The sequence below is a fragment of the Filicampus tigris genome, chromosome 13, assembly GCF_054856515.1.
Source record: "Filicampus tigris isolate MCC_2025a chromosome 13, RoL_Ftig_1.0, whole genome shotgun sequence".
NCBI lineage: Eukaryota > Metazoa > Chordata > Actinopteri > Syngnathiformes > Syngnathidae > Filicampus > Filicampus tigris.
Window position 1 is genome coordinate 18,573,456 of NC_141229.1, and position 15,650 is coordinate 18,589,105.

At 39.1% G+C, this 15,650-nt stretch overlaps 1 protein-coding gene across 6 annotated transcripts in view; it reads right to left on the bottom strand.

The window, feature by feature from the left end:
- The window catches only part of LOC147137815 (CAP-Gly domain-containing linker protein 4), a 48,665-nt gene extending 33,593 nt beyond the window's left edge, over nucleotides 1-15,072 (bottom strand). Inside the window, exons 1-8 of one of the 6 annotated variants that reach the window (XM_086050142.1) lie at nucleotides 14,960-15,042; nucleotides 13,979-14,120; nucleotides 13,760-13,817; nucleotides 13,226-13,372; nucleotides 10,502-10,641; nucleotides 10,028-10,121; nucleotides 9,666-9,827; nucleotides 4,530-4,648 (exon numbers count right to left, since the gene is read on the bottom strand). In XM_086050142.1, the coding sequence (XP_085906268.1) occupies nucleotides 4,530-4,648; nucleotides 9,666-9,827; nucleotides 10,028-10,121; nucleotides 10,502-10,641; nucleotides 13,226-13,352 (642 nt within the window). In that variant the 5' untranslated portion in view covers nucleotides 13,353-13,372; nucleotides 13,760-13,817; nucleotides 13,979-14,120; nucleotides 14,960-15,042. The other 5 variants (XM_086050140.1, XM_086050138.1, XM_086050143.1 and 2 more) reach the window with 5 other exon arrangements.
- Between the last annotated feature and the right edge of the window lie 578 nt (nucleotides 15,073-15,650).

A 15,650-nucleotide genomic window follows, 5' to 3' on the forward strand; every position in this document is an offset into this window, starting at 1 on the left:
TTCTCGTCACAGAGTTGGACTAGGACTCTGGGAACAAAATCCTACTTGAATGAATTACAAAGAGGATGTTCACGATTGCATGAACACAGAGGCTTGGAGAAGTGGCTAAAATAATTTAGATGTGAGATTCAGCTCGTTAATGACGGTAATAAGTGCCAGTAGAAAGAGGGGTCATTGGGTCACACTGATTTTTGCCTGCCCAATGTGTAAGATAATTTTGTTTGCTGTAACACTGGCCTAATACCCTCAGCTGTCTAACATATTAACCACCACTCACTCTCTTTAAAGATTTTCAAACATATTTTCCTTATTGACCTTCCTCATGTTTGTTTTTAACGTTGGTATGAAGAATTAAAGATAAACCTGCAGATTTGATGAGGGATTTGCCTGATTACAGTGCAAAGTGCTTTGGTGACACCCAGTGGAGAGTTGGTGAATGGTTGAGGAGAAATTCTACCTATTTACAATGCAAATGACTTTCAAAAGACAGCAGTTGTTGTCAATGTACGGTTTGACTCATTCTAATCTAAATGAGCTACAGAAAGATATGCTAAATTTATTTCATGTCAAAGTTGCAATAGTAGTCATAACACATGCAAACTAACACAGCAAAAATGATTCAACGGATGGAAAAAAAAAATCTACGAAAAGCCAATAATAACTTCTTCAACATCCAACAAATAAAGGTGCTGCAAAAAGAAGAAGAACATAAAAGAAACTACACTACACATAAGTGTGAGCACTGAAAGAGTTGATACCAATATTCCATCCATCTATGTTTTAAAAATCAACAAAACAAGTGAATGTGACATTTTTCAAAGAGTACATTTTGTGGTCATGTTTTATCATGAACACCTGTGGTCTGGCTGTAAATCAAGCCAACCTTAGAATTGTAATAATCTGTTACTTTCACAAAGTGACCCTTCTGGTATTAATTAAATGATGAGGATTTCAAAATAATTAAATAATTAAACAGACAAACTAAAATAATTTATGACTGCTTTCAGCTTTGCAGTGTGAGGAATGAAAATATTTACATGATTTACTATATCATAAATTGTAGACTTGGATTTTGTATGGTTGATCACACAAACAGCTTTATGATGCAAATTTCAGTTCTGAAGAGTTGGGATCAGCATTTTCTGTATTTTACAAGTGTTACAAAAAACTAGTTTCATTTTTAATGGACTGTAATTTCTATTACAAAGAAGCGGGCTGGAAAATGCTGCCCTATGAAATACTGTGAAGTCAGTGTTTAAGAGTGCAAGGAAGATACTTGCTTCAGTTGCTCCAGTAAAGATGCCAGACATTTAATCAGAATAGAACAAAACTAGTAGTGGATTCATAGTCATGTACTACATTAGTTATATTTTCATTTTAATGAATAATTATTGATCATTACTTGAACTACCATAATTGGGAAATACAGCCATTGCCTTATCATCCTCCAGCCACCATGTTAACAGCGAAAGTGAAGTCTATGAGCACTGTGCCCGTGACTTCATGACACAACAGTATTTTATTTATTCATGTATTTATCTATATTTTTCCCCTTATTTTTTCAACCTATATTGGCCTACTGCTTACATTATTTGCATTCCCTTTTTCCCCCCATCAACACACTCAAACCATCATGTTGCATGGATTCAAATTTAGGGCTGCACGATATTGGAAAAACTTGTGATATGCGATATGGTTGTTGAATATAGCGCTATTGATATTATTGCAATATTTAACATGTACCTAAAGAAATTACATTTTCTTATCTAAAGCAAAATAAGCAAGCTATGTGTATTCTTGTCTTATACAATACAATACAATTTTATTTATATAGCGCATTTCAAAACAGCTAGAGCTGTAACAAAGCACTTTACATACAATACAATAAAAAGGCCATAATACAACAAGTGGAATTAATAAATGAACACACAACACTATATACAATAGACACCGGAAAAGAGCCGAAAATTTCAGGTCTGATCAAAAGCCAGAGAATAGAAATGTGTCTTCAACCGGGTTTTCAAAATGGACTGAGAGGGGGCTTGCCTAACAACCAATGGGAGGTCATTCCAGAGGGAAGGACCAGCAGTTGAAAAGGCTCGATCCCCTCTGAGGCTCCGCTTGGTCCTCGGTACCCCGAGCAGCGCCTGGTCCAAAGAACTGATATTGCGGGAAGGTGCGAAGGAGTGGAGGAGCTCGGAGAGGTACGCCGGGGCGAGGCCATTTAATGATTTATAGACAAATAGGAGAATCTTAAATTGAACCCTATGCACTGGGAGCCAGTGAAGGGAGGCCAGAATCGGTGTAATGTGCTCCATCTTCCGAGCTCCAGTTAGTAGGCGGGCAGCAGAATTTTGGACCAACTGGAGACGTTTGAGAGAGGAATGGCTGACTCCAAAATAAAGTGCATTACAGTAATCTAGCCGAGATGTAATTTTTATCTTTGCTAATTAATTGTAATCATCCCAGATCAGTGTTTTTCAAACTGTGCCGCGGCTCACCAGTGTGGGTATTGTCAGGTGTGCCGTGGTAAATTATCTAATTTGTGTGCCTGTGCGGTCTAGCGCCTGGCAGCGTAATCATGTCTTTACTACATTTTAGTACTCTTCCATACCAGCAGGTAGCAGCAGCAGCAGGTAGCTAATTGTCTTTGTTTAGAGACAAGCGAATTAGTGACACATGTTTATCCAAACCGGCCCATGTTTCACACTGAGTAAGTATCAATATGAAACATTATAAAACAGTTTTTTCTTTGTGTTTATTTAATTCCTATTCAAGATGTTATGATATAACGTCATTCTTCAATGTTAAAAAATGCTTATATAAACAATCTAACACTAATATTGTTAAAATAAGCTTTTTTCTTTTCACAATTTCAGCTGGTGGTGTGCCGCTTTTTTTCAATGAAATGTGCCTTGACTCAAAAAAGTTTGAAAAACACTGCTCTAGATGATATTCAACTATTCGATGGCGATGCACATTTAGGTTTGTGTCTGACTGGTCAAATTCTGATAAAAGCATAAGAAACTTATTGCATGTCTTTGCGATATACATATTGCATGGGCCGATATCACGACATCGATATTTTTTTCGATATATTGTGCCGCCCTAATTCAAACCCTTAGCTGTGACACTTAAAACCTAACTCAAATACTTCAATTAATCAAGATTACCTTTCATATTTCTATATTATTTGCAGCCCTTGATTGGAATCCAGCTTTGTTAAATTGATTGGAGATTTATGGAGAAATGCACACCTGTGGCCCCACAGCTGATGAAAAGAATATCAGAGTAAAAAAAACAAAAAACAAAGTGGTTGAGAATGACCAGAGGAGCTGAGACACAGTGTTGACAAACAATTCTGCATTCAAACCTCAAACTTAAAACAACCTGGAGTCTTCGCCTTCAAACTTCAGCACACGAAATCTCAGAATCCTTTTAATACTAAGAAATATAAGAGCGAAAGCTTGTCACCAATCAAGGCTATATGTCAGACAGAAGCCTTACCTCAGTGTAGGATACTTAAAAACCTGCCAAGAGTTACAAAAACGCTTAAGGGACTCCCACACTGTTAGAAAGACGTTGTGGTCTGATAAAACTACGGGAACTTGGCTTCAATTCAAGCGTGTGGCGGAAACCAGACACGACTTAACTCCTCATGCTGTGAGTCCCGGCGAAAGAACTTGTAAGTACAGAAAGTCAAAAGATATACTGGATAAAGAAAACATTTTCAAGAGTTACCTCGTCAAGGACCTCAAACTGGGTTGATGATTCACCTTCCCATAAACCTCCAAACATGACAATGAACCCAAGCACGCAGCGGCTTAGAAACAGCTGAATGTGCTGGCGTACGCAGCAGGAGACCAGATTACAACTCTCAAGATGGACCTGACAATTGCTGTCCATCAACAAGCCCTAATCATTCACAGCTGAGGCAAGAAAGAATAATGCAAAGAATAATCTTGGAAAAAAAAATCCCCAAACTGCCAAAAAGACTCAAGGCTGTATTACTCTGGGGGAAAAAAGGTGCTCCTCCTGAGAATTGAGCAAAGAAACACATTTCAAAATGTTTTTTTTTTCCTCCTACATTCCAAAACCATGCATGTGAAGTTCAGTGAAGACTCTAAATTGTCCTACGGTGTGAATGTGACTTTGACTGGTTTTTAGTCTGCATGTGTCCTGTGATCGCCTGTCAAGCAGTTCAAGGCATACTGACCCTCTCAACTGGGATAAACTCCAGCACGCCTACAACCCTTATGGATGTCTTTGCACAATGTTGGTGACGAAAGAAAAAAATAAAAATCAAATTATTTCACCAAAAGGCTGCAACACACCAACTAATTCAAAAGAGTCTGAATACTTGGGCAATGAAGTCTGCTTGGATAGTTTCCCATTCCCACATGGCACTGTGCTGAATGAATGGTGTCAAAAAATAAAAAAATAAAAGATATGGACTTCAGATGTACTGTACTGATTTAGAGCAATACAAAAGTAGCTTCTAAAGAAGAGAAGCTGTACCGGTAACTTACTTTGAAAGCAGGATTGGCTCCCATCTCCAAGAGACATGAGACAGCTGATGTGCACATGTTTGACGCAGCAATGTGCAGGGCGGTGCCAAAGTCAAAGTCACCACAGGTCGCATCTACATCTTAGAAAAACACAAATGAGGAGAACTTATTACAATTTTGTTCAGTAAGTTTCTTGTTTCTCTACTCGTCAATACTTTGTACGGATACCAAAATGATTTTAACTCACCACTAATTCAAACAGTGAGATAAAAAAATAAGACAATAACCAGGCAAGACCAATGTGTTTAGATGGGTCCGGTTGCAGGCCGGGTCTTAGTTTAAAATTGCTGTTTGTCTGTTTGTATCACAAAACATTTGACATGTTTCAAAAATGTGTTTTAATGAATGCTGCTCATAATTCCTATTGACAAAAATCAGGCATATGTAAGAGTATGAGTGGGTATCTCAAAGTAATTTGGCAAGTTGGCACTGATCTACATTATGTGGCTTGGCCTTGTCAAAGTATTTTCTCAAATAACATTCTAATTACTTTCCCCAAACAGGTCGGTTATGTTTTTCCTTCATTTATAGATACTGTATATTAATTTATTTATCAGGGTTTTTTTGCTTCCTTGTCTTTGTCATTTACCCATACCTTGTTCAGCGACTAGTTTCAGGAAAGTTCATTAATTTGTTTGTTCATTTAAAAACAGAATAGAAAATCATGTCAAATGTAAACAAATGTAAAACATTTGGAAAACTAAATAAAATACAATAATACACAGACAGACATGGATTTCATTACAATGGCAGAGAAGGAAAAAGAAAAACGAACTAATGTGAAGAATCCAGTGTGTTTTTAATTACTTTTGAACGGCTGTATAGAAGGATACTAAAATCAAAGAGCGGTCCAAATTGTTTGAAAGTTTTGGGCTTTGGGGCTTTTCTCAGCAATTTTTAAGTGAAATGACAAAATGGCTTAATTAGACCAATTAATTACCGATCACAATTAAATTTTGAATTTTTTCATATATCTTATATGATGCACAGTTTATTTAGATAGTATGTATAATAACTAGTATTGCACATAATAGTAAACAAAAAACAGTTGAATAAAGATTACATTCAAATGTATCAAAAAGTCAATTACATACAACTGAATTGTACTTAGGCAACGATTCCTTCGCATACCACTAGAGGGAGCCTGTGTACCACTAGTGGTATACGCACCAGAAAGCGGAGAATATGTATCTTTAATAAGGCTACGTGGGCTCAGGCTCTTTTATGTTCGATGTCAAAGAAGGGCATTAGCCCCAAAAATAATATTGACCACAAGAAAACTCATTCAAACCCTCAGCTATGTCTTTCAGGTCGCAAAAAGGCCCTTCCTTTCTAGCATCTCAACAGAAACAGCAGCTGAAGTTTGCTTTTGACTAAGTAACAAGGTTCCAAGTTGACTGTTAATGGACATTAGATTTATGTTTAACATGTTTGACAAGTCAAATCCATTAAACCTCATACACATATTCTCAATCACACACACCACTTATTTAAATTTACCTGGATTTTCCTAAAATATTTTTATTTTAAAAAAAGGCAGTTCATTCTTAAAGGGATGGTGGGGCCAGGAGGGCCATGTTTCCACTAACAAGTTCATTTTATATATTTTTGGATCAGGAAAATGAAAAGAGTTGTCATTTTCTATTTTATCAATAAATTTGGGAGAAATTAGGAAATAAGTAACTCAATGAGTAACGCCCCTTGATAATGAGGACAATGGCCGCGCCCCCTAGCGTTCTGTCCATGTTCGGTCGGAGTCACGGGAGGAACCGATTCCAAACTCTGCATTGGAAATCATTGTACTTTCATTGCTTATAACGTCCAAAAATGGTGATCAATTGGCACCAAAATTTATGTGAACATCCTTACTAATGCCCACTTCAACATATCAAAATGATTAACCTCTCCGTGGCTAATTTATATGAGAATGAGGAAACGTGGAAGTGAGCAGAGCTACATAGATTTAGGCTGGGACGAGCGCACACTGCTTCTTTGCTTAAAAAAAAGGAAAGAAAAAAAAACACTGCTTCTTTGCTGATCACTGTTAGGACGGGCGAGGCATTAAACACCAGTCAGGATATTTACAGAGACTCAAGTGGGAATGAGTACACGTGCACATTTATTTGGACGAGGAATGAGGAATGGCCCCAGTTTTTCGACCTACAACACGCCATCCAATTTGGAACGTAAACAGCCGAAATGGTACGTTCCAATATGGCCACACTCGGCTGTGCATTCAGCCTCACTGGAACCTTTTATTCGCTGAACATTGACGCTTGTTTGATGAGGGCTTACCTCACTCTCTGGCGGCTTCAAGCGGTGTCGGACAACGCACGAGACTGCTTGTATGGCAACCCCGCGACATGAAGATCGACGCAGGCTGGACGCAGAGTAAGGAGCTAATGTTGTTGTGCTAACACCTTTTGTTTTAAGGACCTGAAGCTAGTTGTTGCTATTAGCCGTCCTATTATCCTACCTTTAGCCGGGGAGGGAAGAGGGGGGCGTAAAGCTCCAATCTGCCTGCTGCTCCTGAGAGTTGACGAGATTAGCATAGCTAAATGTCCGAAATATAACCAGTCGGGGTTCGTGTGCGCATTCATGCTCTTGTCCACTTCAGCTTATGTAAATGGAGGAGCAATCGCCACGGTATTTTTGATTTTGTGGAGGTGATCATGTTGAGATCACGTCTTGTGTTAATAAATCCAAACCATTGTGCAGAACACTTTCATACTTTCACAGGTTGAAGTTGATGTGCATTGCGCATTTTGGTGGCGATCAGTCGCCGTTTTAGACAACAGAACTGTCAAAGCGAGCAGTATTTACCACGCTTGCCTTCCTCCCGTGACGTAAACCGCTGAGACCGAAAACATAACATAAGCCACTTTATTACTGATGTCATTTTTACATGCAAACCTATTATACAAGTGCCAATGTTAAGATCATCCCAGTGTCCCTTTAAACAAAACAAGTGTACACATTTTATGTTCCTTATGCTGTAGTATCCAAGATAGAGAAGAGACTCAAAGTTGCTGCAGTTAGTGTCAGTTGGTTTCGAGATACTAGTCAAAACGCGGGATTTTGATTACAATTGCATTTGTGGAATATGAGTTAAGCAGCAAAATCCACCCGTTCTGATCAATCTCGGGGGGTGGGGGGGCAAATTTACCACTTGCTGTCAACTGAAAATGACATCACAGTTGCTCAGGGCTCAGGTAACGACCAATCACAGCTGACCTGTTTTCTGAAGCTGAGTCATGATTGGTTGTTACCTGAGCATCTGTGATGTCATTTTCAGTTGACAGAATTGACAAAATGGCTGAACCGTGAGATGGCTAAAAAACAGGTGGATTTTGCTTCTTAGTTCGTATTCCACAAACACAGTATTAATCAGATTATCAAGTTTAGGCTAGTGGGGCTAATTAGAAAACATTATTGTAAAGAAAATGTTTGGGTTGACTTCACCTTTAAACAGGTGTTTAAGAATGCCATGACTGAGAAGGAACGTGACAGTGTTGATAACTACCGTATAATTTTAGACTGTCAAAGTTTTTGGCAAACTGCAAAGATTTAAGTGCAAGGTAAAGAAAGTATTTAACTTAGCATAATCGCTAAGAATATGACATAAGGAATTAAAATGATCTACTGAAAAATAGTCGCAGGATAATTTTACATTTTTTTTTGTTGACATTATTATTATGTCATGTTTAAAAAAAAAATCATCATAGATGTCAGTGTTTAACTCAAGTGGATTGAAAGCTAATGAATTTAGAGCATGGGGGATAGACGGCCCATCGTTTAAGGAGGGTGGTTAGATGTTCGTTTAGAAATAGATTTGTTCCCTTTCAAAACATTCCACAGCCTTAAAAGTGCAATCTTGTGTTTCCTATTTGTGAATCTGAGGATGACAGCTGGTTGTGGTATTTCTCTGTGGGAGAAGGCGGCATTCTTCAACAAAATGGTGGTCTACAGCAATCCTCCAGGTATCCAAAAAGAAAACAAGCCTGCCTCTTCCACTGTTTCCCGGTCCTCTTCTGTTCTTTCCATTCTCTCTTGACAGTGCCGTGTGTCACTTCTTTCCGGAGACTATTTGATTTTAGTTTCTTCAACATTCTGAATATGGAAAAGAATGTCACTACAAGCTAGGGCTGCTCGATTAAGCAATTTTGACCCGTAACCGAATTTTCTGGATAAAACGATGTTAAAAACGTTCAAATCGGCACGTTCGATTTGATTATTTTTGGTGTATCTAAGCCACCGTAGTTTCCTCTGCATTTCTGCTTCCTCCCACGAGCGCGCAGTCTGAAACAACGACATGATCCATGGCTACAGGCGATTCTGCTATTTACTCAGGCAAGTGAGCGTTTAGCTAATAAATCGGGCAAATATTGATCTGTAATGTAGTCTGTGCTCCGCATGTACAATACAACCCGTGAGCAAGTAACACAACGTCTGAAACTCATCCCTTTTTTCTCTCCTCTACAACTGGTCCAGCCGGACTACGCGTCCGTACTTAAGCTTGACAGTGCATTGTATTATTGAGTGACAATTTTACACTAATCATTTATTTATGTTTAAGTAAGACCAGGGAGAAATGTGAAAGGCTGGTCACTAGCTGTTTGGCAAAATGACTTGCTGACAGACTGCTTGGTTTACAGATTTGACTGTCTACCTTCTCTCATGTTGATGATTTCGTTTCAGATGGTATATGCACTTTCTTCTTTCGTTATTGGTTTGATTAAGAACAGATCTGAAATCTATTGTAAAATGCTGTTAATCCAAATGGATTGTTCTGTGTGTATTAAGTTAAATTGACTGGCATTTTGAGTTCAAAGAAAGAAAAATTAAGTTTAAATAAAAGACATTCAAAATACTTCATTTTTCATTATTTCTTATTTTACAAAGAAATCGTAATCGTAAAATCGTGTTTGAGAGAAAATAATAGGGACTTTCTTTTTAGGCAAAATCGAACAGTGCCTTTCGCCCATTGTCAGCTGGGATAGGCTCCAGCACCTCCCCGCGACCCTGTACAGGATAAGCGGTTTGGAAGATGACATGACAAAATCGAACAGCCCGACTACAAGCCAACCCTTGTCTTACCTCCAGGCTGAGAGGCTTGCAACACCACGCGAATGAGCTGGGGCACATCAAAGTAGGCAGCGTAATGCAGAGCCCTCATGTTTGTCCAGCGGGAGCGGAGGTTTGGATCGGCTCCCAGCGCAAGAAGGTGGCGGGCAAAACCAGCAGCTGTATCTGCATCACCTAAAGAACAAAAATCACAGGAGTAGTTTGTGTGTTGATTGTAAGATCTTTGTAGGCCATTTTGTAGTAGTCCTATTTGAATGGTTGTTCTTACCACGTCCTACTGGGTTATGGTCATATTATGCAAGTCAAATTTGCATGATAAAAAGACACACTTTTAATTTTCTCTTGATATTTGATGAACAATAGTTGATACTAACCAATGCCAGGCGCCCCAGCTTTGCAGCAGTAATGCAGAAGGCTCATGTCTGTCAGACCATCTCGATCATTTACACCACAACCTCTGTTAAGGATCTGTGCAAAAAAATGATAATCATATACAGAAGAAATACACGAGAGGCCAGTGAAGTCCATGAACAGGTTGTAGCAGTTGACAACAGATGCACTAGTACACACCAAAGAGTGTACTACTACAAAGACCCTAAACTGGATATCGAAGAAACTGCTTTCTGCTGTGTAAACTACATCGACAACAAAGGGTAGCAGTTAATTAACACGCATGGAGAAATAGCAGCTGCTTTAACCCTTGAGACGAGTACTTTACGCCTGTTTGTCTTGACTGATTCGATGTTTAAAGTACCGGTAGAAGAGAAGTACACAGCACAGTATACTTTGTGTTTTGTTGTGCATCGATTCCATGTTGCGCAGTGGGGGGAAAAGGGTTCCATCATCACCTCATTGCCAATCAGATCAATGTTCTTCTGAACCTGGGGAACCCATTGCCTCAAGATAGCAAATAGTTCCGGAATGGTGGTGCTGGGCTCTTGCAGAACTTCCTTGCACTGCGGGTCGCTGGGGTCAAAGAAGGAGAATTCTGCCCAAGAACACAAACACAGACCACAAGTGGCTGAATCCATATTTTAACCCATTTTTTAGCCTAGAAACAAAACATAAAGTACTTTCACAGGCAATGTTCTCTCCTCAGACAGTTTGAGCTACAAAATGTCTTACCACCTGCACCGCAGAAACGGACAATAAATTTCTTTCACAAAGAGTCACTTGCACGTTTTTTTTTTCCACAAATTCCCTTCCTGCTGCAACCAACCCATTTTGTAAATGTACAATTATGTTAAACTCTATCCATGTTGTGCACAGATACTAAACATTATAGTACCTAAATATTAAATATTACCCCCAATTCCACTGAAGTTGGGACGTTGTGTGAAACGTAAATAAAAACAGAATACAATGATTTGCAAGTCATGTTCAACTTATATTTTATTGAATACACTACAAAAACAAGATATTTAATGTTCAAACTGATCAACTTGATTGTTTTAGCAAATAATCATGAACTTGGAATTTTATGGCTGCAACACGTTCCAAAAAGGCTGGGACAGCTGGGAAAAAAAGAGTGAGAAAGTTGAGGAATGCTCATCAAACACCTATTTGGAACATCCCACTGGTGAACAGGCTAACTGGGAGCTGGTGGGTGCCATGATTGCTTCCCTGAATTGCTTAGTCACTCACAAGCAAAGTTGGGACCGGGGTTCACCTCTTTGTGAACAACTGCGTGAGAAAATAGTCAAACAGTTTAAGGACAATGTTCCTCAATGTACAATGCATCAAATCTGCAGCTGTAACAAAGCTAAAAACTTTACATTACAAGAACAAAATAGCAATAATATAACGTGAATATCACGTTTAAGTGAAAGCAACAAATTACACACAAAATACTATATACAATAGACACGGCAAAACAATAGAAAACTGTCAGTCGCACGTCGGATCAAATGCCAAAGAATAGAAATGTGTCTTCAAACGGGCTTTAAAAATGGACAGAGAGGGGGCTTGCCTAACATTTACTGGAAGGCCGTTCTAAAGCGAAGGCCCAGCAGGCGAAAAGGCTTGATCGCCTCTGAGGCACCGCTTACTCCTCGTTACCGCGAGCAGTGCCTGGTCCGCAGACCTGAGGCTTCGGGAAGGTGCGTAGGAGTGGAGGAGCTCGGAGACGTACGCCGGGGCCAGGCCATTTAATGATGTATAGACAAATAGAAGCATCTTAAAATGATCTCTAAAATGCACCGGGAGCCAGTGAAGAGAGGCCAGAATTGGGGTTATGTGCTACGTCTTCCGAGCTCCAGTTATGAGGCGGGCAGCAGCATTTTGGTCCAACTGGAGACGCTTGAGAGAGGGCTTGACGACTCCAAAATAAAGTGCATTACAGTAATCTAGCCAAGATGTAACAAAAGCATGGATTACTGTTTCTAAGTGCTGATGAGAAAGGAGGAGCTTTACCTTAGCCAGCTGTCTAAGATGAAAGAAGCTGGGCCTAACAACAGCACTGATATGCCGGTCGAATTTAAGATCACTGACCATTTTAAAACTCAAGTTCAAGACTGTTGGCTTTAGATATGAAGCCAGGGGGCCCGGGTCAACAGGGTGGGATGGAGAAGAGCCACTGGGACCGAACACTATAACTTCTGTTTACTTTTTGTTGAAATTTAAGAAATGTAGGCTTTGATGTCCTCTGGACAGGACAAAAGTGGTCTTAAGGGAAAATCGTCTGTTTTGCTCAGCGGGATATAGACTTGACAGTCATCCGCATAGCAGTGGAAGGAAATACCGTGTTTTCGAAGGATGGAACCCAGGGGCAGCAAATACAACAACAACAGCAAGTGCTCCAAAATGGAACCCTGTGAAACATCATACGAGGGGCAGAGCGGGACTCAGAACAGAAAAACAGAAAAAGTCCTGCCAGCCAAATAGGATCCAAACCACTCTAGATCGCTTCCACGAATGCCCACTTGGTGCTGCAAACGAGCCAAAAGGTTCACCATATCGAATGCTGCAGTCAAATCCAACAAAACAAGACATATATAGTCTCCGTTGTCATTTGCCAGGAGGATATCATTAAAAATATGCAATAGGGCTGCATAATCTTGAAACCTGACTGGAAAACCTCCATGACATGTTCATCCAGGAAAGATTTTAACTGTGAGTGCACCGCTTTTTCCAGAATTTTAGAAATAAAAGGCAGCTTGGAAACGTGTCTAAAATTTGACAGCACACCTTGATCAAGCCCAGGTTTCTTAAGCAGGGATTGCACTGCAGCATGTTTAAAATGTTGGGGGATGACACCAGAAGCTAAAAACAATCATGTTGATCAGTTTGAACATGAAATATGTTGTCTTTGTAGTGTGCTCAATTAAATATAGGTTGAACATGATTTTCAAATAATTGTATTCTGTAATCTTTACACAACAATTTATCACAAAATTTAGAGACTGTTCTCTTTGTGTGTTAAATGACACTTTGTCAGTTCCGTTTTTACTCGAGCATATAGGGAATACATTTTTGTTTTATTGTACCTTTAAAATAATAAAAACTCATTTGTGAAGCTGTAAACTTTCCAAAGCAAGCATATCATAAGTGTGTGCTTTCATGCAAGTTCTCACCACAGTTGTCAGGCATTGGTGCAGAGGCCACCTGGTGGATGACTGGCCGCTGATGAGGAGAAATTGTAGTGAGGCATTCCAAGGAAGCATTTTCCTCCATAGGCTCTGAAACATCCTCCTTTGTCATTTCCCTCTCAGGACCAGCGGCTAGAACAATGTAAGAAGCCCTATTCTTAGAACCTAAGTGGGTCTAATCTCAAGAAAGCAAAGAAAACACCATTGGCACAGTGGCAGATAATTTAATATTTCAGGAAGTCTGCCACCTTCAGAATAACATCACAACATTCAGATTAATTTTAACAGTAAGCAGTGAGCACAAACTTACATAATACTATACCACAGAACTGGATGAGGAGCCTTGGTGAATAATTTTTTGAAAAATACAGGTTCGATGCAAGTCTATGAAAAACTACAAATCTCAAAAGGAAAAGGAGGTGGTAAATTAGAAAGAAAAATAAAATGGAGAATGTGACACTTTTAAGAAAACACTTAAATCTAGGAGACATCACATACATCATCCCAGCCAACACTCACTGTCATTTTTGGCTGTATCCTCTTTCCCACTGAACTCTGTAAGAGTATCCAGGTCGAGCTAAGATCAATCAAGAGATGATGTCTGTTGAGTAAAACGTCCTACGATGTTGCTTCCTTGAAAACACTTCCTTGAGTACACACCATCAACACAAGCCGTCCCTCCGATTAAACCCCACTAATCCCCCAACTGTCTGCTCCATTTACAGCCTTCTCTCTTACATGGTGTTTCCACTACTGATGGTCCATGTCTTCTTGACTGTCACTCTCACGTCCCCCCAGTATTGTGTCCACTGAGGCCGTGCTGCCAATTCATGTCACTAGTCAACCACAATGAGGAGAATGAGGCTGTGTCGTGTCGTCTCTGTTGACAGTGTACAAAGGTGGAGGTGGAATTATGAGGCCAGATCACACTGGTCACAGTCTTTTGCAACAAATGTATATCCTGATGCAGCGCATTTCTGGACATGTTACACCAGTGTAACTGAGCATCACCTCTGAATAGCTTCGAGAAAAGGAAAATTCAATTTAACAGCAGGTGGAAGCCTGGGCCTCTTCACTTTGATGAAGATGTGCTAACTACTACTACCACCATGTGCTATTTAAAACACATTTGCATACATTAAGACTCACTTCCCAATAGCTAACATAGTGCTATTCGGACACGTTTTCAAATTGTCAAAACACTGATTCTAGTGTAGCTCCGCCCACTCTAGACTGCTCTTAATTTCTTCATATACAGTTCATTTATCTTCTTTTATGTACAGTATTTGCGAGCACTCTGCAACTCCATTTAAAATAAAAGGCACATGTACAGCCATTAAGTAAGCAGAGTTTTGTTTTCATTTCAATTTTGTACTGGAATGCTTCTCGAGTATGTGCTGTCAAATGTCACACGTGTGGTATGTTAGCAGATGCTGCACGTTCATATTAGCGGGCTAGCATCATTTAAGATGACGTATGATCACGTCTGACATTATTCATGTCAAGAAAGGGCAAGGAGTCAAAACCCAAATATTGGATGTTTCGCTAATCTATTTAAACATAACGAAATAGAACGATATAAAACGACATCTCAAATTCGGTACAATGTCTAGGTTCAAATCGTTCAAAAAGATCTGCATAAAGACACACACAGAGAACAGATAAGTCACTCTATTTTATATATATTTTTTAAATGTTGCGTAAAATCTTCCGTTTTACCTTACAGGGTGTCCTCGCTCATGTGAGATATTATCTAGCACGGGAAATCACATATAAGCCCATCAGTATGCTGCATCTCGAAGGGACATCCGGGTGTCAGGCTTCAAAATAAAAGTATATGTTTTGATTTCAGCACTGTTTAAACGTACAACGGAGTAGCACAGTACTGTACAGTACTTCCACAAAAAAGTAATAATAATAAATGTACTAATGTCTATGTAATGAGGTACTACATTGTATAAAGAAACCATAAACACTTATCATAATTCGATTTTATGACAAAACATGTCCGTTATTCATTCTGAATTGTTAGACATTTGAAGCCATCTAGTTACAGTAATTTGGAAAGGGTCATTTTCATGTATACCATGTTGAATTTAGCTTTTCAAAGTAAACTGAAAAACTGATTGAATAAGTTTCATGCAGCACATTCCATGATTCATTTTAAATAATTAATATGCCTTTATACATTAAACGAAGTATCTTTCTTCAACTTTGATTATTGAAAAGGCAGTAGAAAAAATTCAAAATGCAATACTTAATGCACAGTGAGTTTCAATAAACGTCCTCAAATTTAGTATTTGCATACATTAGTTGTCGTAATTACAAAAAAAAAAAAATTCTGACCAATTAAGTGAAATTGCATACTTTCCCAGAGCTTTCACGGCACACTAATGTGCCTTGGCAAAAG